Raw genomic sequence first — 25,620 nt, 5'->3', positions numbered from 1 at the left:
ACACTGTCCTTCCCAAACAGGCTGGATTATATCTATTTGATTTATACACTGTGACTTTTTCCTGCTGTTTTCCATCAACCCTAATTGTGAAAAATGGTGCCATGTTGCCCTCTTGATATTATTTTGGAGATCAGTTAGGTCTTAAAGCATCCAGATGCATACAGTTCTACACATATCTGTAGAATTAGCTCACTAAGGTCTGCTCGGCAATATTTTTAATTGACTTACGTGTTCTGTGGGAAAAGAAGAATCGTAAAAAGTCTTTGCAGTTGCATTCCTCTCTTCACTGGGCTCTCCCTTGGGATCTGGATGGATACTCGAGTTATTCAAAGTGTCAGCAACTCTGTTAATGCTAGTAGTATCTGGTTGACAAAGAGGAAATGGCAACAACTGAATTTTATTCTCCAGGCACTCATTTTAGTGACTGAACTTGTTTTTCTCTGATCCTATCTATGCTTTTGTATTTAAAAAGTAACAATTTCTATTTTGTTTTTACTTTGAACATTTTATAGTTTTCATTGACTTTGCTCTTAATATAAGTTAGGCATTTCATTTCAGGTAACAATTTTATTGCTACTCTAAAATCTGATTTCACACTAAAAATGAGTGAGATGGTATAATATCTTCTAAAATAAAATAACTCCCATAAAATATTACTGTCATTCCCCCTGGTTATTGCACTACCATAGATGTAAACACATTAAGTGGGCATCTTAACAGTTCAGATAAATGGGAAAAAGTCTGAATCAACTAAAAGTCCGATCTATAGTATGTTTTTAAAAAAACTGGCCACAGAAGACCAACAAACAGCTGACTAGTAGAGTTCACTGAAATTTAATAAATAGATAAAAATTATTTAGAGAAATACGTGAGCTTTGAAGGTTAAAAGATACTTGTATCTTTCATGAGTGGACATTTTTGAAGTTGAATTTCTACAGAATTTTAGATCTCCCCCCTTTCATCCTTATATCATTGAGATTTAACTTACAAGGCCCTGTGGGAAAATGGTAAACGTGATACCAGCACCTTAACTAACAGCATCTGCCTAACTGCAGCATTCAAGAGATTCAAAATTAATGGGATCTGAAGTTAATATATATATTTTATTAGAAGAAAAGTTACAGTGTGCAAAATGAGATTTTATGATATTTTGATGTTTTCTATCTTTCCCTGCATTACTTTTCCATTTATGCTACTACGTATGATATACATATTTTGCTTTTAATTCCCAAGTTTTCAAAGTTCAATTGGTAAATTGCCATTTTTTTAAAGAAGCAGGTACCTCTGAAGCCTGTTCACAGCTTTGCTTGTAAACTTTGAGATTGCTATTAGCAAAGTAAACTTTTTTCATGAGAATCTTGAACTTGTTCATTGTTCAGTTTAACATGTGTGCAGCACTTAGATGTGATACATGGTTTATTTCTGTTTTTTAAATATTTTGGGGGGTGGCTCAGTGGTTGAGCATCTGCCTTTGGTTCAGGGCGTGATCCTGGGTCCGGGGATCAAGTCCCACGTTGGGCTTCCTGCATGGGGCCTGCTTCTCCCTCTGCCTGTGTCTGCCTCTCTCTATCTCTCTCATGAATAAATAAATAAAATCTTAAAAAAAAAATATTTGGGGGGAAAAACTTCAAATACACAAAAATAAGAGTATGAACTTGGGGACCATCTCCCAGCTTCAACACCCATCATTAAGTCCTATGTATTTCATCCATTTACCTCTCATCTATTTTTTATCCTACAGTATTTTTATAAAGTAAAATTTGGACAGTGTTATTTCATATGGTAGTTAGAATACACTGTTCTCTGAATATTGAACATCTGCATGTTTAACGTTGGTACCCAACTAGGGGGATTCTGTTGGAAGTGAGTGACAAATACCAATGATATGAAATGTATTAATGTTCCCTCAGCAGTGCTTGTAAAACGAAGAAAGCTGGATTCTATTGCTGGTGAACGGAAACCAGAAGTAGAAAAATTAAGTCTTAAGAAAGGAAAATTGGGGAAAGTGAGGGAAGTTTTTTCAGTATAGAATGAAAAGGAATAAATATGCCCACTGGCAGAAGCCTTACAGAAAACTGCAAGACTAAGTAGTTGTTCCTAATTTAAAATTAATAACATGGACCTGTGGTCGCTTCTGCTTTTTTCAGTTCCTTGGTGAAATTTTTAAATTTCCAATATGCATTTTCTCCTTAGTACATGTTGATATTAGTTGCTCAGATTTAAGTGAAAAGAAATCCACTCAGGTTTAAATAAAACCTTTCCTAGTTTTACATAAATACATATATGGAGTATCTTAGGTCTAGGTGAAAAAAACCCTAATGGTTTCATTTTAAATACAATCGGTTTGGAGACCCTTTAACAGGAATAAGGATTAGAAATTTAAATTTCAAAAGAAAACATAAATACTTTTTTCTTACCTGGTCCAGTATCCTTGATACCATTATGATCATTTTCACAAAGTGTCCCTGAAACCGTATTTTTGTTTTCTGATGGGCCTATTGGTCTCTCCTTCAGCAACAAAGGAATGCTAGAAGTTGAAGTGCTCACTGTTTGACTTTCAATTTGATTTACTTTTGACCAAGGACTGGGGTCTAAGAAATTCACATATACTGGAATTTTCTCAGTTTTTTTATCTGAAGTTGAAAGATCAAAGGGTGACCTTGCACTTCTGTTTACTAAATCTCCAGATGGCTTTATGTGAAATGAACATGATTCTTCCAGCTGTCCTTCACTGTAAATTTTTCCTGAAACGATGTCACTTAATGACTCTGTTTTCTCTGTATTATTTAACAATGAATGCTGTCTTTCATTGACATTCACAAAAAGTAAGAGGTCATTTTTTGTGGCTTCAGTTATCTGATTCTCCTCAATCTGACTCTCTTTATTGGAAGACTGTATTTCTGTGGAAGTTTTCGTAGGAACAGCAGTTTTCATGTCTTTGGCTTCTGAAGTATGTATATTCTCATTGTTAACCTGAAGATGGGAAATGGTCGCACTGTTTTCTAAATATCCCAAACAATTCTTTAGTTGACTAGTGTGCATATCATTCAGATTTTTCCATGTAGTTCTTTCCCCAAGGCTTGAGTTGGGTTTCACCAACATAGGCATAATACTAACATTTTTGTCTGAATTCTTAAGTATTTTCAAATTCTCACTGAAAGCAGATGAGATGAGGTGGTTTGCTGCTGTATCGGGGGGAATAGTTAATTCAGGTTTCTCTGAAGTATTACAGATTTGTTGAAAAACTGAAGTTTGCTTAAATGGCAATAGGCCGCGCTTACTTTTTTTATTTAACAGTTGCATTTGGTTTATTTTACATTGTTTGTCATCTGACATAACATTACTTGACTCCTGTAAACTGTATTTCTCACCCTGAACAGCATCCTTTTTTACATTTAGAGAGGAATCCAGATCTACTTTGATTTGGTCACTATTTGTAATATCCTTCTCTGTGGCATTTTCTTGAATCCCTGGAAGCAATGTGAATCGTTTGAATGATTGATCTTCAGAAACATCTCTCTCTTGATTTGTATGGTGAGCCATCTCACTTAAGATACTGTTAGATGATGTTCTGTTATTTTCAACCTCCAGCTGGACATCTGCATGAAGATCGAAGCCTTCAGTTCTTTCTAGGTCTGTCTGTTCTGATTCTATCGCCACTAAAAAAGAACTGTTTGGTGATTTAAATTCTGTACATCCGTGGTCTTTTTCTGAACCCACTTTGTCTTTTATTTCTGAAGTAACTGCTTTTCTAAAGTCATTCAAGGTCTGTCCTTGACTAATTAGTTCTTTTTCTGTGCAGAGGGTTTTGCTTTGGGAGATTTCACTCTGATTTTCATCCTGAGGTATCACAGGATCAAATTCATTCTTGGAGCTTTTTTCAAAAAGCTGTAAGTCTGTCATGATGAGAACATAGTAAATTCTTATACACTAAAACCTGCTTTTATAAGACCTGTATTACGTACTTTGGAAAAATATATTTAGCCTTAAATATTTCATTGGCCATTCCACAAACCTTATGATACCAATTTTACCTAAATATCGAGTTCACTTGGTGTGTGTGTGTGTGTGTGTGTGTGTGTGTGTGTGTATTATATAGCATGCTGCCCATGTTAAATTTTTATTTCAAAAGAGCAAAAGTATTTTTTATTTAAAAAGCGGGAAGTTGAGGATATTAAAAAAATGGTTTTTAGCTTTCTAGTCTGTTACACTGCCTTTTGAGCACACAGTACAATTCCATGTAAACACCCAGCTGTACAGATAAAAATGAGTTTATCCTAACAAGTTAGACTCTAATTTCTAGTACTACTGTCAGAAATTTAACCATGGAAATCTGAAGCTCTAATTGACTGTTAGATGACTGACTGAATCAGGCAGCATTCTATTGAGCAAATAGAAAAGAGCCCTATTGAGCTACAGAAAAGGAAAGGTTTTTAAAGGTAGAGAATGAGTGGAAAAGGAATTATTAGCAAAGAATTCACAGTTTTGGGCACGGTCACCCTCCTACAGGGGAAGGAAGAGGTCTATCAATGGATTTGTTATTGCTGACCAGGAAATTCCAGGTTGACTGGTTAAAGGTTACATTCCTGGGGGTTGAAGCTACAGCTTGGTTAGGTATTAAGCTTTGGTTTGCTGGCATGGGGTTCTCAACCAGAGTGACTCCATTTTGGGTCTGTGGTTTTCTTCTTACCATTACCTAGGATCCAGAATTGCTATTTTTTCAAGACTGACAATCCTCAATTTTTTATTCATTGCCTTGTAAGTATTTTAAAATGTGGGGATACCTTTGTGCAAAAGTATAGAATACTTAAGGACCTATATTTTATTCTTCTGGGTTTTAACCATAGATTTCAAGTTTTTCCAATAATGTTAAAATAACCCAGAATACAAAATTCAGGACTTGAAGGGCTTTAGTCTTCATTCTCTCTACAACATCTCCACCAAGTGGTTGTTCAGTCTAGGTTTGAATACCTTCATATAGTAAATTTATGGTCTTGAAGCAACTCTTTTTCAAGATGGACAAATTAGTAAATTATTTCAGCGGTTACAAAAAGGCCATTTGAACTAAGGAAAGTGCTCTAGGTCTGATCATCAGATCAGAAGGTTATTGGTAGCCCAGAGAACACACTCTACAAAGCAGTGAATGCAGAAAACTGCAAAAAGCCAAGGAGTAAATAATAAGGGAAGACAAATACAGTTTTCCCCCAAAATAGCTCAGAAGAAGCCTGTCTTAAGACATATACAAATGAAAAAGTGTTTCTTCAAATACAATACAGGATCCCCCAAGCAAAGACTATATAATTGATATTCCCTTAAATTTCATAAATGGCCTACCACAGCACTTTGACAGATCCTTTATTTGTGGAAGAAAAGAGGCAGGGGGACCCTCCATATATAAAATTAGAAAATCTCAATATGGGACACCTGGGTGGCTCAGTGGGTGGGCACCTGCCTTTGGCTCAGGTCATGATCCTGGGATCCGGGATTGAATTCCGCATCGGGCTCCCTGTGAGGAGCCTGCTTCTCCCTCTGCCTGTGTCTCTGCCTCTCTCAGTGTATGTCTCTCATGAATAAATAAATTTTTAAAGCCTCAGTATGCTGGTTACCTTCTATAATGAATTCTATAAAGGAGCCTTCTTTCTTCTCCTTTTCTCTGTAGTTAGTATCGAAACAAAAACTCAAAGTATCTTTCTTTATTTCTTGCCCAGGATTATATTTCTGTATGATGGTGTTTTCTGATTTTTCCATTGACATTTCACTGTTTTTAGTATTTACTTCTGGAAGATTCTAATGTAAAATGGGAAAAAAATACCTTTAATGTAAAAACATTGTTAAATAGAAGACATCTGAACAAATTTTGCTGATAAAATTATGTTTCAAGTCAACCATTCAGCAATTTTTGAGATCCAAATGACTTTCTTACTAAATTTAATATACTACTCTTTGTAACAAGATCACTTTAACCTCATTTTGTATAGTTTATCATATTTAAAGTTGAGATCTTTTTGATGTTTCTATCTTTAGTGAATCAATTCAACATCCTTTTACTCCCCCTATATATTCAGCACAAACACTGCATTAGGCTTTGGGATACAATGATGAACAATAAGCAGTCCCTGGCCTCAGAAAACTTAACAATCCAGTGAGGAAGATAGGAAAAAAAATAATACAGATGAGGATTAGGGGGCACTCAAGGGAAAACATGGCATATTCAGATGCTAAAAGCAAGCAAGATTATAGTCTTCATGGAACTACTCAATTTATTTCAGCTAGAGCTTAGAAGCTGAGAGAATGGAGAGAGAATGTAGCTAGAGGTAAGCTACACCCAGGTCTTTAAGGGCTAAGTATGGCATGCTGAAGAGTTCCAAGAAGATCATGTAAAGTCACAAGGGTTTTAGACAAGGCAATAAATATGATCTGATTGGAAAAACCATTCTGGCTACAGCATCAAGAATAGACTGTTTTTCTAAACTTCATTGATTAAAACCTGCAATGAGGAACGTTCTACAACCTAGCACACCGAATATCTACTCAATGAGATGGCGTTCTGCTTTCTATGCTACTTATTTCATTTTTTAAAGACTGCTGGTCACAAATTAGTAAACTAATTTCTATGAACTAACAGGCTGCACCTAAAAATCTGAAAAATCCTGAATCAAAGTGCTACAACATGAAGCAGATACATCAGAAGTGCCACAGTGTCATAGTCCAGGTGATATCAGTAAAGATGAAGAACTGAATAGTTACAGGAATTATTTATAAGCTAATCAATAGGGTTTGATGAACTATAGAATATGAAGAGTCAAGATTGATTCAGAGTTCAGATTAGGTACGTAGAAGACTGGTGGATGTTATTTACTCAACTAGGAATAGTAGCAGGTGTGATGAAAGTAAGGGTTGTTTGAACTTGTTGAGTGTGAAAAGTTAGATATTAAGGTGGAGAAGTTTAATGGACATTTGGATATATGAATCTGGAGCTTATGATAAAATTTCTCTGGAAATGTAGATTTGAAAATCATTGGTAGATGGCAACTGAAGACGTACATGTTGATGAGACTAACTTATGAGAGGATATTTTGAGGAAAAAAAGAGGTAAAGTATAAAATGCCAGTGAAATCCACAAAAAAGGCGGAGGAAGAGAAACTTGGAAGAACCTACAAAGGAGATTGACAAAAACAGAATGGTAGTTACCAGAAGCTTTGTAATCTTGGATAAATACGAGTTCAGGGCAGCCTGGGTGGCTCAGCGGTTTAGCACCTGCCTTCCGCCCAGGACCTGATCCTGGAGACCCAGGATTGAGTCCCACATCGGGCTCCCTGCATGGAGCCTGCTTCTCCCTCCGCCTGCATCTCTGCCTCTCTCTCTCTCATGAATAAATAAAATCTTTAAAAAAAACGAATTCAAATCCTGGTTTCAGTATTTATTAAGTGTGAAATCTTAGAAGAATAACATATTCCTGTGTAACAAATTACTCCAAACTCAGTGGTTTAAAATAGCATTTACTATGCCATAGTTTCAATGAATCAGGAATTAAGGAATGGCTTGGCTTGATTCGGACTCAGGGTCTCATGAGGTTCTAGGCAAGTTGTCATCATTGGAAGCCTTAACTGGAGCTGGAGAGTCTGCTTCTAAGAAGGCTCACTCAGTGGCTGGCAGCTGGTGCTGGCTGTTGGGTGGAGTGCCTAAGTTCTCTTCTATGTGATCTTTCTTCCCCCTAGGGCCTCTCTTTACAATGTGGCATCTCTAGCAAGATGGACCTTACATGGGCTCAGAAAGAGAGGCACAGAAAGAACGAGTGTGCACACCCAAGACAGACACCATAATCTTGTTAAAACCTAATCTGAGAAATGATATCACATTACTTCTCCTATGTTCTATTAATTAGGAACAAGCCACTATATTCAACTCAGACTCGGGTGGGGGGGGATTACAAAAGAATATGAATAAATGGAGGTAGGAATCACTTGAGGCTGTCTTAGAGGCTGCCTACAATACTTAAAACACTGTGAGCCTATTTTCTCATCCACAGCATGAAAACCTGAAGATTAAATTCAATTATGTATATAAAGCATATAACTCATGGTTGCTTTATTAATGGTAAGGATAACTATTATTTCCATTTTGACAAGCAGCTTGAGAGGTGGGGAAGAAAACAGATGAGTGAAACATGACAGGAGGAAAGAAGAAAGGGTATTCAAGGAGATAGCATCAATGTATCAAAGGGACTGAAAAATGTCCCCTGGACATTGTGTCCATTGGATGGGGTGGGAGGGGTGAAGCCACACTGTCCTATGAGGATGAATGAGAAGGAGGGAAGTAAAGAGTGTGAGTTTAGACCACTCTTCACGTTTAAAGAGTATGTGTTCAAACCTGACTCTACAGGAGGAGAACAGATTTGTATTTAGAGATGGACACAGGATCAAAAAGGCTTTTTGTGGATTTTGTAAAATGGAAGAAACCTGAGCATGTTTAATTGTAAATGGGAAAATATAAATATATTTACATATATATATAAACTAGTAAAATATAAACTAGTAAACTCACAAGAAAAACAAAATTGACAAACATGAAAATAGGTTTAATATACAAATGCAAATTAAAACTAAGTATGAAGAGAGTTTGGGTATACAGGTGATTTTATTTTTTTTTAAATTTATTTACGATAGTCATACAGAGAGAGAGAGGCAGAGACACAGGCAGAGGGAGAAGCAGGCTCCATGCACTGGGAGCCCGACGTGGGATTCGATCCCGGGTCTCCAGGATCGCGCCCTGGGCCAAAGGCAGGCGCCAAACCGCTGCGCCACCCAGGGATCCCACAGGTGATTTTAAATGTGGTTGGTGGGACTATAAATATACTATCTTTCTGGAAGGCAATCTGACAATATGTGTCAGAATTATAAGTGAACAAGCACTTTGACCCAGCAAAACCAATTCTGGAAATTTATCCTAAGGAAATAATCACAAAAGTACATAAAGATATTTGCATAGGGATGTACTACAATAGAGGAGTGGATAAATTAATTATGGCACACCTCATTCATACAATCAGAACTGGGATATATGTAAATTTCTTCTGACTTAGACATCCACTATTTAAGTTAAAAAAAAGGGGCAGTTCTTCAAAAGGCTTAATATAGAATTGCCATATAGACTCAGCAAATCCACTCCTAGGTATATACTGCCCCCAAATTGAAAACAGATTCAAAGAGATGGTTGTATGCCATTGTTCATAGCAGCACTATTCACATAGGCAAAAGGTGAAAACCCAAGTGCTATTAAAAGATGAATGGAGGGCAGCCCCGGTGGCGCAGCGGTTTAGCGCCGCCTTCAGCCCAGGGTGTGATCCTGGGGACCCAGGATCGAGTCCCACATCGGGCTCCCTGCATGGAGCCTGCTTCTCCCTCTGCCTGTGCCTCTGCCCCTCTCTCTCTCTCCTCTCTCTCTCTCTCTATGTGTGTGTCTCTATGAATAAATAAATAAAATCTTAAAAAAAATAAAAATAAAAGATGAATGGATGAACAAAATATGTTATATATCCATACAATGTGAATATTCTGCTGTAAAAGGGAATAAAGTTCTAATATGTGTTGTAATATGGGTGAACTCTGAAAACCTCATGCTAAGTGAAATAAGCTGGACAAAAAGGACAAATATTACATAGTTCCACTTACATAAAATATACAGAATAGACAAATTCATAAAGTCAGGAAGTAAATTAGGTTACCAGGAGCTGGGGAGGGAAGGTGGGTGGTGGTGAGTCACTGGTTAATGGTTACACAGTTTCAGTTTGAGATGATTACAGTCTTGGAAATAGTGGTGAAGACTGCACAACACTGTAGTTATAATTAATTGTAATTAATGCAACCGAATTGTAATTTTAAATGTCAAAAGAAATAGATGATGGATTTAGCAAAAAAAAAAAAAAGTAAAACTTAAAAAAATGTAAAACTTATAAATGTTCAAGAGTTCAAGAATAACACGAATATAATAAAAATATACCCCCCCAAAAAGAATCAAATGGAAATTCTAGAGATAATATGTAAGTATCTGAAATAAAAACTGCATAGGCTTAAAAGCAGATTAAACATTAGAACAAAAGATAACTGGGCTTCAGAACACAGAATAATAGAAAATCCCAATGGGAAAAGAGAGAAAAAAAAAAAATGTGCAGCACTTGATAACCTGTGGGACACTAGCAAGCAGTTTAGCATATGTAGTTGAAGTCCCATAAAAAGAGAGGAAGAGGACAGAAAAAAAATCTTTGAAGAAGTAATGACCACACAACACACAACACACACAGAGACACATACAAATATTAAAGAAGTTCTTCAAGCTGAAGGAATAGGATACCAGGTAGAAACCTGGATCTACACAGAGTGCCAGAAATGGTAAAGATGAGTGAATGTAAAAGACATTTTCTCTAATTAATCTTCTTAACCATATAATTAAAAATTTAAAATAAAATAAATAACAATATATGGTAGAGTTGATGACATATATAAAAGTGTATTATAAAAGTAACACAGACCAGGAAGGAGAAAATGAGAATAGAGTATTGTAAGCTTCTTAACTAATCAGAAAATTTTGCATATCATTATTTGAAAGCAGACTATAATCAATTAAACTCTAGAAAAGTACTAGGCAAACTATGGCCAGTGGGCCAAATCTGGCCTACTGTTTTGGGAAATATAGTTTTATTGGTACACAACCATGCCCATTTATGAATGAACTTAATGCCACTGAACTGCACACATAAAAATAGTTAAAGTGGTAAATTTTCTGTATATTTTCCAATAAAAAAATACAAGAAATGGTTCTCAGAAAATGAAAGACTTCTTGTTATTATTCAACATAAAAAAAGGAATTATGAATATTTCCATTAGAAAAAGTCACAGGATGAAAAGGATATATAATATAAACACTAATCATAAAAGATGGAGTAGATGTATTTATACAAAATAGATTTCAAGACAAGAAATATTACTAGGAAAAAGATGGATATTTCATAAAGATAAAAGGATCAATTAATCAGGAAGTCATAACAATCATAAATGTATATACACCTAATAACAGCTTAAAAACACATGAAGCCAAAACAGAACTGAAAAAGGAAAAGTTCACACTTCGAACTAAAGATTTCAATAGTCTTCTCCCACTAACTGACTGAACAAGTACACAAAAAAAAAATCAGTTTAAGGATGGAAAAGACTTGAACAACATTATTAACCAGCCTGACCTGACATTTATAAAACATTCAACCAACCATTAACAGAATATACATTCTTTTCAAGGGCACATGAAATATTCACCAAGATAGAGAATATGCTTGGCTAAAAAACAGGTCTTTTTACCCTTAAAATGATATATTTATATTAAAAGGCTAAAAGTCTTATAGAAGAGGCACCCTGGGTGGCTCAGTGGTTGAGCATCTGCCTTTGGCTCATTCCGGTGTCCTGGGATCAAGTTCCGCATCAGGTTCCCCATGGGGAGCCTGTTTTTCCCTCTGCCTTTCTGTGTCTCTCATGAATTAATAAATAAAATCTTTTTTAAAAAAAAAAAGTCTTGCAGAAAATATTCTCTGACCACAACTAAATTGTATTTGAAATCACTAACAGAAAGATATTTGGAAAATTCTCAAATAACTTGGAAATTAAACAACAATTACAGGTCATACTTATACCATGATTTATCCACATACCCACGGATCAAGGAAGACCTCACAAAAGGAATTTTAAAATATGAATAAGAATGAAAACACTACATATCAGAATTTGTGGGATGAAGCTATAACAATTCTTAGAGGAAACTTTATAGCTTTACATGCTTATACTAGAAAAGAAGAAAGGCCAATAATCAATGATCTAAGTTTCCATGTTAAACAGTTAGAAAAAGGAAAAGCAGGTCAAATCCAAAATATAATGAAGGAAATAATAAAGTTAACATCCAAAGCAATGAAATAGTAAATAAACAAACATGAGAAGGAAAACAATGAAGTAAAAACCTGGTTCTCTGAAAAGACCAGTAAAATTGAAAATCTAGTTAAATTGATGAGAGAGAGAGAGAGAGAGGAAGGAGGACAAGGAGGAGTTAGAGGAAGGGGAAAGGCAAGACAACACAAATGACAGAGGGGACATCAATAAAGATTCTAGAGAGAAATGGAATAATAAAGGAATATCATGAGCAACTCATTGCCAATAAATTCAATTCAGATGAAAAGGATTAGTTCCTTGAGAAAGAAAAATTACCAAAAATGACTACTGTAAAGTCTCCAAAATCACCCCCAGGTTCCCTGATTTGCTAAGAAGACTCAGAGGACTTGGTATACAGTTGTACTAATGACTAAGACTTAATTACACCAAAAGAATATAAAACAAAAAACATCACAGGGGAAAGGCATTCAGGATAGAAATCTGGAGCAAACCAGGTACAAACTTTCAAGAATCCTATCCCAGTGGAATCACACAGGACATGCTGAATTCCTGCAGCAGTGAATTGTGACAACAAATACAAATTTTAATCCACCAGATAAGCTCATTAGAGACTCAGTGCCCAAAGTTTTTTTTGGGTGCTGGTCATGCAGGCACCATCTGCCTAACATGTGCCAGAACTCCAGATTCCCAGTAAGAAAATAGATGTTCAGAATAAACCACATTGTTTGACTAACAGTGTAGGCACAGTGAACCACTCTTGTCAGTTAGGAAATGGGAACCTTCTCCAAACCAAAATTTCCAGGTATCATTTAAGGGCCAACTTTACAAGCAGGCCTTTTTAAGGATAGCATTCACAAGCCTCTCTGTTAACTGTTTTCTTCTGCACATCACCACAAGAATAGAGAGTCTGAACTGACCTATAAATAATTAAAAACTGAATTTGTTATTAAAAATATTCCCACAAAGAAAAAGCCCAGGTAGCTTCACTGGCAAATTCTGTCTAATATTCAGTAAAGAAATAATACCAATCCTATACATTATTCTTTCAGGAGGAGGGAACACATTCTAACTCATCTTAAGAAGTCAGTATTACTCTGATATGAAAGCCAAACTGAAAGAATACAAAGAAAAACCAAACAAAATCTACAGATCAGTATTCCTAATCAATGTGAATCCTTAACATAGTATTAGCAAATTATGTAATTGATTTGTAAATCAATTAATTGGTTAATATTAACATATTAATAAGGAAAAATATTATCTCAATAAATACAGAAAAAGCATTTCACAAAATTTAATACCCACTCATGATAAAAACTCAGAATACTAGGAACAGAAGGAAACTTTCTCGATCTGATAGAAAACATACAAAAACCTATTACTAACATGATATGAAATGGTAAAAGACTAAAACTTCTCCATCTGAGATTGGAGGAACAAGGTAAGCCAGTCTACTGTCACAACTTTTATTTGACATTGTACTAGAGGGTCCTAGCTACTATAATAAGTTAAGAAAAAAAAAAGATTCATACAAAGCAGAAAGAAAGAGAGAAAACTTCCTTAACTTCATAGATGACGATACTGTACACAGAAAACCCAGAAGTTAGAAAAAAACTACCATTACAATAAATTGTAAAAGGTAATAGGATATAAGGTCAATTTATAAAAATAAAATTTTACTTCTATATACTAGCTAGAAACAATTAGAAAGATTTTATTTTTAAAATACTCTTTATAATAGAATCCTAAAACATGGAATATTCAGGGATAAATTTCACAAAACATTTTAAAGAATGTTACACAATGAAAACTACAAACCATGTCTGAGAAAGATATTAAAGAATACCTAAATAAATGTAAAGATATATATACTGTGTTCATGAATCAGAGGAGTCAATACCATTAAGATGTCAGTTCTTCTCAAATCAATCTACAGATTCAACACAATCCAAAACCCCACAGACTTGTTTTTTATAAATTGACAAACTGATTCGAAAAATTATATGGAAATACAAAGGACTTAAAATAGCCAAAACAATTTTGAAAAAGAAAAAAAAAATTCAAGGACTTAACAATACCGTATTTTAAGACTTCTTACAAGGCTTCAATAATAAACACAATGTTGTATGTTGACTTAATTATAAACATATAATCAATAGAACATAATAAAGAAGTCAGAAATACATCCACACATATATTAGATCAACTAATTTTCAAAGAATATGCCAAGGTACAATGAGAGAAAAAGTCTTTTCAAAAAAACGTGTGTGCTGGAACAACTGGAAATCCAATGCCAAAAAATGACCCTCAATCCTTGTACACAAAAATTAACTGAAAATATATCAGATTACATGCTTATGCTCATTTTTTAGAAGTTGGGATACTGAAAATATAAGCAGAGACAAAATCAGTGATGGTCCTAATTTAAGTTTTGTACCCCAAAACACTTGAATTTTACCTGAAACTTCTTGTCTTCCTCAAACTTCTTCTGATCACATAATTCATTGTAATGTTCTTGTAACTTATGAGTTTCTTTAAGTGATGATAACTCATTTTTAATCTCATTAATTTCTCCATTAAGTTCTTCAACCTAATATAATAAAATTTAACCAAAATGAAAAAAAAAATAAAAAATAAAAAATAAAAAAATAAAATTTAACCAAAATGAATAGTTATGTAAATGTGTTTTGTATGAGGGCGCCAGGGTGGTTCAGTCAGTTAAGCATCTGACTCGGTTTCAGCTCACATCATGATCTCAGCATTGTGGGATTAAGTCCTGTATAAGGCTCCACACACACTCAGCAGGGAGTCTGCCTGAGATTCTCTTCCTTTCCCTCTGTCCCTCCCCCTATTTGCATGCTCTGTCTCTAAATAAATCTTTTTAAAAATGTGTTTCATATGAAAATATTTTATTAACATAAGCTTTTGGAAATGGTAAAAAATAAAAATGATCCCAAAGTAATTACTAATACTGAGAGCTACTATTTATTGAACAGTGCTGAGTACTTAATATAATTTCATACTCCTAAAAATCCCCAATTTATAGGTGAGAAATGTGACTCACAGATGTTCAAGTAATTTGCCAAGATTAGGTGGACATAGGCAGGATCCAAACCCAAAGCTAAATCTAGGCGTTGTAGTCTTAACTACCACATTAAACAACCTCTTGTTAAAAATGAAAAATTGTTATTTTCAATCATAACAATTCTCTCAAAGCTATATCCTCATTACTTTCTTGAAGTTTTATTTTCTTGTTGCAAATAAGACATACAGGCTTTCTGTTACTTATGCAACAAAGTTCAACTTATTTTCCAATGTCACATTCCATACTGTATGCTTTATTCAAATCAGACCGCTTATCACCCTTGAAAGTGCAGTTGTCGTGCCTCCATGATTCTTCTCATTCTTTACTAAATGGAATGCTAACAAGATGGAAAGAGAAGTGCAGGAAAAGGGCACATGTTGTGTGGTGAAACCTTATTTATCTTTCAAGGCCAACCTAGTGTCACCTTTTCTCTAAAACTTTCTCTAACCTGGCTAAATGATATGATTTTGTACTTTCATAGTAATTTTTTAATACTGCTAAAACCTCTCCATGGTATTGTGGTCAATTTCATAATTACCTGTTCATTTGAGTGTGAGATCTTATCGATCTTTGTATTTTAAGCATCTCTGAAAATCCAGTACCTAGAATAGTGCCTAACACATAGATGCTCAACAAATAGTGTGAACTGAATTCCTTTTGTGAACTATCCTTCCCCTAAATAATTTCTGAACATCCTCGTTTATTGTCTTTTTGTCTATATATACCCATTAGCTATTTAACTAGCCAAATGAAAATACACAGAACACTGTTCTTTATAATATTTCAATGAATTTTAACTACACTGTCTAAAAATAATTACAAAGTTTTATTTGTACAGTATCTCTTTCACTGTTTTTTGGTTTTATTTTTTTTGGAAAACAGCAGTTTTTAAGATTTCCATCTTATTTTTGCCAATAATCTTTAAAATTTTTAAAAACCCATCTTGATCCAATCTCAATAGCAATACTCTTGTTCCTCACTCAAGAGTGGTGAAAAAGCTGCATAGAGACAGAAATACAACTAAAAAGTAGATCTGACCTCCCATTCAAGAAAACTTTTACATGGTTCTACACAGCATTCTCTTATTTAACTATGTTCTATTTAGTACTAAAGCATATGGAAATGAAATGATTGTAGTAGCTAAACAATCCTAAGACAAGACCAATTTCATACAAATTTATAGACTGAGGCCTCCCCAGTAAAATTGAATGCTTATTTTTCTTAATTCAACTGATTTCTCCTTGTGAGAGGGGCATCGTTATGGTCTCAAGGAAAATGAATGTTTAATTTTCTGAGCGCAATTAATCTTTTTTTGGCACGGATAATTTATTTAGGTATATTATCTTTACAGTTTACACTTTTCTCTAACCTGACAATACCATTTCCATGGTTTTTAAACATTAGCAATGGGAAGGAAGAGTTAAGATGCAATGTGAATTTTCTGAAGCTAAAATAAATATTACTACGCATGCTGCTTAATGGTAAACTATGAGAGTAAGCGTTTTTAGTATTGATACAACTAACTACAAAATACTTCTTGATATTTGGATAAATCTTATTAAATTTATCAGTGAAGATTTGATCTCTCCAAAAGATAAATTAAAGGAACATATTAGCTACAAATGAAGTGAAAACTCAAAAATTACTTATATAACAATTTATATCAAACTCACCTACAAGAAAATGTTTATCAAACTGGTATTTGGATACATATTAGTATAAAATATATTGCATTAATATTAGAAAAATATAGTATACTTAGTATAATAGTGCAAAATACAATCTTTCTTTCCCAAAATATAGTTTTCATAAACTCATAGTGACTTTCTATTGTGTTAATTCCTTTAAAAACTGAAAGGAAATGAAAACACATATTAAAATAGAATAATCAATTTTGGAGTCCATCAATCTTTAAGGCAAACCTTTATATTTAACAACTTTAATTTATGCCATTTCATACTTTTATTATCTACTTTACTAAAATGAAAATTTAGTGTAAAATAAATGGATGTGGTTTAAGGAAATAGCTATGTTTATAACATATCAACTGTTTATGATAAAATGTTAACACTACAGAACTCAACTACTGTACACATGTCCTAAACATGACTTTAATACATTTCAACAAAACTGCTGAGGAAAGCTAAATAGGTCAACTAATAACACTACCTATATAATTATTCAATCATTTACTAAAATACTATGTAATTGTTTTATGAAAAGGTAAATTAATTCTTCTTTGTCACATATGGGAAGTCATTCAAATTATATATATACATATATATAGTTCAATAGTTATATAAATATCCACACATGTATATGTGTGATTTTTCATGCATGAAAGCATTACAGGCAATTTTATTAAATTTAGCTTTTCAACAGCATTCACTTCTTGGAAATACAAGTGCAAGAAGAATATGTGTCTGATTTTATTCTTATATTATTTTTGCAGTATTTTCTTAGCATTTAATAGTTATTTTAAATGTCTATAACTTCTTAAAATATTTTACTATTTTATTACTTAATAAACCTACATGTTTTTTCCAAGTTCCCAGTGCTTTCTCATGCTCATTTTGAAGATTAAGGAACTTTTCTTCATTTTCTTTTATCTTCTCCCTTTGCAGCTCATTATCTCTTTCAAGGGTCTGCAATAAAATTAATTATCCAAAAAATAATCAATACCACATTAATGAATTTTGATGTGTTTTATGTTGCTTGGACCTTTGCTTCTAACATGCTGAAAGTGCCATACAGATCAGTGATAATATGCTATCTCAACAATAATTTTCATAAATTAACAGAAAGGTGCTTATAGTTTAGTTAACAGGAAATAGGGGGAGGTTATGAAAAAGAAATGGCTATAAAAGGGTATAAAAACATTGCCATTATTCAGTTTCACTGCATAAGTTTTAATGTACTGAAAAAGTAATATAAAGTACAGCATTGAAAAATATGAAATGTAGCATAATACAGCCTAACTCTACTACAAAATTTTAACTACCACAGAACATTTTCCATATCTGTTTATTTTAGAAATTAACTGGCTTAGAAAACCCTTAAATACAATTTTAATTTTTAATTTCAAATTAACACTTTTTTAGTAGAGCTTCAGTATTTACCGTATTAACTTATTACTTCATAAATTAACATAATATAATCACCACTACACCACCCTCTCCCCCCAAAAAACCTTTAAAGAGTAAAAATACTACTGTTTTCTAAGGCAAGGGTTTTAAAGCTATTAAATTATTATCACCAATATTTATTAGGTTTCTCAATGTCTGCTGATAGTCCAAGTTAATTTCCGTAAAAAGAGAAATAGTTAAGAACTCTACCCACATGCCTAATACATCGGGAATTTTTAAGCCCATTTGTTTATCATCAGTAAAGCTATTTACATTCAGGGTTAACATTTCAAGCCACACAAAGGATAGAGAAAGAAAGAAAAAGTGTCCCTCTATCAGCTCTCCAGGTCTCCTCCACCAGAGGTAACCACTCTAGCAGTTTCTTGCATAGTCTTCGAGAAATTGTCTCTAAGCATACAAGTTTATAAAATACATCTTTTTAAATACACAGGAGACCATACCATATATATCGTGTTCTTCCACAATCTGTTTTTCTAAAAAAAGTTAATATTTCTTGCTTACTTTCCATACCATCAAGTACAGATCTAATTTTAAAGGCTTCACAGTATTCTATTTAAAGACTTCTCAATTATATCTAGAATATCAATACACAATGACACAATTATGCAAAATTATGGAAATGTGTAATAAAAAGCATTTGTTCTAACATTAAAATTCTCCTCTACCACACAATGAAGATTATTGCACTTTGATAGCCTTCAATGAATACCTATTTTGACTGCCTCTACTTCAAGATAATGTAAATATTTTTATAGAAGTCATAAGTTCTTAATTTACAGGTAAACAATAGAGTAGTTTCTGAATATTTACAATGTATATATTTAATAGATGCTTACTATTTTAACATTCTACCAAATACAGTATGTATTTATACTGATAACACCATATTTTGGAAGATAAACAAATCAAAGTTTAGGAGATAAGAGAGAATGCACTACAGTATCTATCCTAGTAATAATAAATGACCAAGAGCATTACGTTCTTAAAACTGTAGTAGATATGTCAACCATTTCCTGTCCTGACCCATACTCTCATCTAAAAGATATTCTTTGTTTCCACTTTCTGGAGACCTTCCATCCTTCCATTACAATTTGGACCCCTTGCTCTTTCAATCTGCTACACAGATCGGGTGATCTCTGAGGACTGCCTTCTCTTTCTGGGATTGGTCTCTTGTTTCCTAGATTCTACTGTTTCTTCTTTCCTGGTTTATTCCCTTGTCTTGGTAGAGCAAACCTTCCATTACTTCTTGATAAAGGAGGCACAGATGGTACTTTTGAGGCCCTGCATGTCTAAAAATATTTTTTTTCTACCAATACATAATGATTTGTTTGGCTGAATGCAGTACAATTCTGCTTTAGAAATCAATTTCTCAGGGGCGCTTGAGTGGCTTGGTCAGTTGAACTTGCAAATCTTGATTTTGGCTCAGGGCAGGACCTCAGGCTTGTGAGACTGAACCCTGTGTAGGGCTCTATACTCTGCACAGAGCATCCTTATCCATCTCCCTTCCCCTCTGCTCCTCCTCCCCCTTCTCTCTCTCTCAAATAAACAAAATATTTTTAAAAAATCAGTTTCTTTCCAACCACTGATGGCATGGTTCCATTATCTTCCATCTTCCAGCACTGCCAATGAGAAGTCTGAAGTTATTATGTTGCCATTTTTATTCTAATCATTTGTATGTGAACTAATTCTTTTTTCCACAGAGAGTTTTAGAATCTTCCCTTTTTGTATGAAACTCCATAATAATATGCACTGGTATTGAGCAAAACAAACTCTAATTCTTCAGTTCTAGGTTACCTTCTAGTATTATTTCTTTGGTCATCTCTCCATTTTCTCTGTTCTTTCTGAAACTCACTAAACTTCTTGGATTGAACTCCTAGTGTTCTTTCCCCTCTGTTATCCATCTTCTTGTCTTTTGAGTCAACTTTCTAGAAGACTATCTCAATATTACCCTCCAAACCTTTTACTGTATATTTTATGTCTAAAATATTTAAAGGTTCTCTTTTATTCTGAGTGTTTCTTTCTCTAAAGACTCCTAATTCCTGTTTTTGTGGATTAATAAATGTTTCTCTTAACTGAGTATATTTTCTTAGTTTCCCTTTTTTTTTCATTACCCTGTTTTGTCTAATTTGCATGGTAGAGACATTCTTCAGGTGCCCACTGATCCTTAACTGTATGTTCATATTAAGAATGAAGTATTAAAAAGCTGGTCACAAGTTATGTCAAATAATGGACTTCACTGTAGGTTGACCTGGCTGAGCAATTTCCCTGGGAGAGTGTAACTGGAATAACTTGAGCAAGTTAGTTTCCCTACAAAGGAATCTTCAGTCTCCTGCCTGGAAGTGATAAGGCTAGATGTCCTCTAAATGGGGAAACAAAACAGGAAGGTCTCAGATTTCAGTATTTAGACTTTCCACCCTGTTTTCTTTTTTTTATTTTATTTTTTTAATAAATTAATTTTTATTGGTGTTCGATTTACCAACATACAGAATAACACCCAGTGCTCATCCCGTCAAGTGTCCCCCTCAGTGCCCGTCACCCATTCACCCCCACCCCCCGCCCTCCTCCCCCTCCACCACCCCTAGTTCATTTCCCAGAGTTAGAAGTCTTTATGTTCTGTCTCCCTTTCTGATATTTCCCACACATTTCTTCTCCCTTCCCTTATATTCCCTTTCACTATTCTTCATATTCCCCAAATGAATGAGAACATACATTGTCCTTCTCCGATTGACTTACTTCACTCAGCATAATACCCTCCAGTTCCATCCACGTTGAAGCAAATTCCACCCTGTTTTCAATATAATACTCTCAGTAACATATTGGTAAACAATTTTTTGTAGCATTTGCCAATTTTAAACATTCCAACCATAGGCAATTTCAAGCCACCACTAGTTTCACAACCAGCTAGCAAAATGACAACAGCTCTAACAACTAGCTCTTCCTGGTATAAGCTGCCTCTAGAACATTACTGGATTTTCCAACTTCAGTTGTCCCTCAAACTCTTCAACATAAATCTCCAATCTTCTGCCAAGTAGAAGACAGGCAGTGCCTTTTTGTACAGGATAGGGAAAAGAATTTGGAGGTATAGTAGCTTCTAGCTTCTTATATAGACCTTCTCTTCTTGGCTTCAGTTGCACATTCAGCTTCTAGAGGCACATGATGCTTCCAATTCCTAAGCATCTCTGCATCTTTGATTTGGGTTTCTATGTTCTTTCATTTGCTAAGTATTTCATTTGTCCTTGAGAATTTATTAACAACATTTTATTGCAGTTTCAGAAGGAAATAGAAGTTAATGTGTAGGTTCAATTCAACATGTTTAACCAGAAGCCCATACCTTGTACTATCTGAACTTACAAAGATTCTAAATTTATTCATTGTTAATCATTCATTAATTTAATAAAATCTGGTAAGCTCTAACTGTATGCCAGATACTCTTTTAAGCTCTTACACTACATGAATGAAACTATTACTATTCTCATGGAATTCAGTATCTATCAGAAAATTATTTGATATTATTTGCATCTGGATTAACAAATCTAAAAACCATTCTGAAAAAAATGGATATTGCAGAAAATCAAAGTAAAATGATCTGTTAATGTTTTAATATACCAAAAACTAAGTAATATATTCTGGTTAGTGACTATAGGAGCAAACTAAGTAAATTATTCATGTTAACACTATGACTACAGCAGCATAACTACACTTACATTTAGACTAAACTATAATAAAATCATAGCAGAAAATATTCTCTATCATGGGAATTCAGGTCTCTATGCTCCACACTGTACTATTAAAAAAATGAGACAGATGACAGTGTGACTGCAGAGCACTGGAAAAAAGAAAGGCCATTATGAAGAGTAATGATCCCTTTTAATATAGGTGGAATTAGAAAGCTCCTCGAGAAAACACTTGAGATATCTATACAACATAATCCTCAGCAATAGTTCAATGTTAACATTTTCTTATACTATATATCAGTGGTTCTCCAACACTGTCTGCAAACAAGTACTGATCCATGACAAAATTTCACTAGTTAATGGCAAACAAAGTCTATAAGAGCCATCAGATGTCTTTTTCTTGTAAAGGACTGTATCTATTCTGAGATTATATCCTTAATATGTAGTGTTAAAATATTCTTTTTTATAAAATGAAAGTGATGACAGATGGTCTTATTTTTAATGTCCTTATCAAAGTAAAAAGGTGACAATTCTATCCTGTTCTTGCCAATACTTTGCAACAAAATTTCCATATGGAATCTAGTTTCTCGATGTTCCATCAAGCTCAAATAATAATAGTACTAGTTAAAGAGGCATCTGGATTATCTAAGATATTGGCACTCAGAGGTAAAAGATCCTGGAACCATAGTTACAGTCCTTGTTACCTTAAAGAAACACATGACTGTAAGTCTCTGACTACTGTACGCTCCACAGAATTCAACAACACATAAACATTGCATTTAGACCTCATGAAGGGTAATTTAAGTCATAGTTTCTGAGTAAGTTATCTAACAAAAGTGGCAGGTCTCACTGATCTAGGAAGAGTACATTAACAATGTAATATTATAGAAATAATGCTGGAGTAGAATACGACAAAAATTTAATTTGGGATTTGCCACTAATTAAGAAGCCTTGAACTCTACTGCTTTCACTTTCTTTATCTTTAGTTTACCAAGAAATGAAATAATTGGGTTGGCTGACCACTAATATTTTGTTCATCCTAACAAAGCTGTTTGAACTCCTTTAAATGGGTAAGAAAACAATCCTGATAACTGCTACTCTTTATAAAGAATTTGGGTAAATTCTATTCTACGTTTCTTTGGAGAAAATTCAAAAATATTAGAGAAAGCCCCAGTCGTCTATCTGTAGGGTAGGTAAAAAAAGGTGAGGGAATACTTGCTTGTAACTGGACTTTCAGAGAAATTTTTTTCACTTGTCTTAGTGGAGGAGGTGAAGAGGTTAAAAGAGGAAGGAAGTGGGATGCCTGGGTGGCTTAGCGGTTGAGTGCCTGCCTTTGGCCCAGTGTGATCCTGGAGTCCGAGTCCTGGGATAGAGTCCCACATTGGGCTCCCTGCATGGAGCCTGCTTCTCTCTCTGCCTCTCTCTATGTCTCTCATGAATAAATAAAATCTTTAGAAAATTAAAAAAAAAGAAAGAGGAAGGAAGAATTGACTCCAGCATAATTCTTCCCTCTCCCTCTTTCCAGGTCTATGTTTTACAATATTGGGGACAGGCAAGAGAAATGAAGAGGGCAAAACTCTCTTTACATCATTAGTCACAGAACATCAATGGTGAGGAGACAAAGCTTGCATTGTTCAGGTTGTTTGGTCCCATTCAATGATGATGAATTCAGCATAATTTGTGGTCTTTACATGGGAGGTAACTGTAATTTTCTTGAGAACATGTTCAGCTTCACCATCATTACCAAGAATCCCTTCAGAGGAGCACAAATATCTTCCACTGGTCACCCCAATGGAACATGTCCCCAGCTCCTTTCCTTGAACTGAACATCCTGTCATTTGGCCAGTGGCGCACAAGGCAATTTCTGTCATTCCACTAACCTTCATGTTCCTTCATGTGGAGCCAAGGAATCACAAAGTTCTCTCTTCTGCACCCTTCTTGTTCCATATAGTATTGTAACAAGCATAATACACTACAAGCCCATTGGTACATATCACTCCAAAAACTTTCCTCCTTGAAATTTCTGGACCAAAACTGTGCATTAGTCTGTATGTTTTTGGGTATAATCCCAAACTTCAAGAAACATATGCCAAGTTCTTCCACTGAATTTACCACATTTTATTCCACTGGCAACACGAGAATGGACCTGCAAGTTTCTAGAGCATCTCAAGCATCCATCTACAAAACGAGATGGCACCTTCTCCTTTTTGTAGCCCAGTCTTTAACATGATTTTCACTAGACTCCTTCACTTAGCTTATGAGGAAATGTACTCCCTTCCCAATTAGGGATGTAACAGAAAAGCCTCTCTTATTGAACTCTCACTCCCAAGGCATCAGTGACCATAACTTCCTCACCTTTCGAATCTTTTTTTTTTTTTTTTTTTTTTGGATCTGCCTTCAATTTCTGGGAGTTCACTAACTGCTCTCTTCTATTTTCAGTTTTGGTCTTAGCCACAATTCTAAGACAAAGAAAAAAAAATCCCATCCAATCTGTTACAAAATTAAGTCACTTGATAAAATTGAACATTTAACTAGTGACTTAAATGTTAAAAAAAATATATATGTTTATTATTTTAGACATTGATACCAAGTTGACGAAGAGGGCCATTATCTTACCCCTGAAATTCAAAATGGTCTCAGATAAAGTTGGCAAATAAATGCAACTAGACAGGTAAAGCTCATTAAATGGAAATATACTATCTATATCTCTATATACAACCTGATTATTTTCTTTTAACACCTTCAATTCTGCTTCCAGTTCAGTGTTAACTTGAGTTTGATGCTGAAGTAACTGCTGCATACGTTGGAAAGAAATGATAATATCCTTTTAAAAAAAGTATAAATATGATATATCAGTTGAAAGAATTTTAAGATGTGTTTCTAAATACATCTTAGGTGTGTTTCTGAATCCATTAGAAAATGTCATTTAAGAATGAATTTAGAAACATACCTGCAATCTTAATAAACTACATCTTCTAATTTAATTGTTAGGGTACCAATGGTCTAAACTATCAATGAAAAAACTGATTTATTTTTATTCTTATTTACTCGTTAAATATTTTAATATATATTTTTCCAACTTTATTAAGATATAATTGACAAATAACATTCTGCAAACTTAAATTGTTCAACATGATGATTTGATACACATATATAGTGCTAAATGATTACCATAAGATTAATTAACATCACTATCACTTCACATAATTACCATTTTTGTGTGTGTAGTGAGAACATTTAATGATCTACTCTCTTAACAACTTTCAAATATATAACATAGTGTTAAAACCATCATGCTGTAAATTAAACCCTAAGAACTTACTTATAACTGGTTTGTACCCTTTGACTAGCATCTCCCCATTTCTCAGATTTTTTAATGGAACATATGTGAGAGCTGGTTAAAAAAAAAAGGAGGGGGGAATCCCTGGGTGGCGCAGCGGTTTGGCGCCTGCCTTTGGCCCAGGGCGTGATCCTGGAGACCCGGGATCGAATCCCACGTCGGGCTCCCAGTGCATGGAGCCTGCTTCTCCCTCTGCCTGTGTCTCTGCCTCTCTCTCTCTCTCTCTCTCTCTCTCTCTCTCTCTCTGTGACTATCATAAATAAATAAATAAATAAATAAATAAATAAATAAATAAATAAATAAATAAATATTTAAAAAAAAGGTACACATATATCCATTCAAGAAATCCCAACTGAGTACTTACTATGTGCCAGGAATTGATCTAGACATGATTCCATTTATTATTTAACTTACTTTATTTCCCACATTATACCTGGTTTTAAAA

The 25,620-nt window shown here is 34.2% G+C and overlaps 1 protein-coding gene across 1 annotated transcript in view; it reads right to left on the bottom strand.

Moving 5' to 3' along the window:
* Positions 1 to 25,620, bottom strand: part of CCDC73 (coiled-coil domain containing 73) — a 108,732-nt gene that overhangs the window by 3,320 nt on the left and 79,792 nt on the right. The window contains exons 11-16 of the mRNA XM_055301111.1: positions 24,555 to 24,659; positions 17,550 to 17,660; positions 14,389 to 14,520; positions 5,607 to 5,787; positions 2,418 to 3,896; positions 229 to 362 (exon numbers count right to left, since the gene is read on the bottom strand). Of these exons, the coding sequence (XP_055157086.1) occupies positions 229 to 362; positions 2,418 to 3,896; positions 5,607 to 5,787; positions 14,389 to 14,520; positions 17,550 to 17,660; positions 24,555 to 24,659 (2,142 nt within the window). The remainder of the gene's footprint in view (positions 1 to 228; positions 363 to 2,417; positions 3,897 to 5,606; positions 5,788 to 14,388; positions 14,521 to 17,549; positions 17,661 to 24,554; positions 24,660 to 25,620) is intronic.

The sequence above is a fragment of the Nyctereutes procyonoides genome, unplaced genomic scaffold (genome assembly GCF_905146905.1).
Source record: "Nyctereutes procyonoides isolate TBG_1078 unplaced genomic scaffold, NYPRO_anot_genome, whole genome shotgun sequence".
In the NCBI taxonomy this organism is placed as follows: domain Eukaryota; kingdom Metazoa; phylum Chordata; class Mammalia; order Carnivora; family Canidae; genus Nyctereutes; species Nyctereutes procyonoides.
This window is presented reverse-complemented; position numbering and strand designations above follow the sequence as displayed.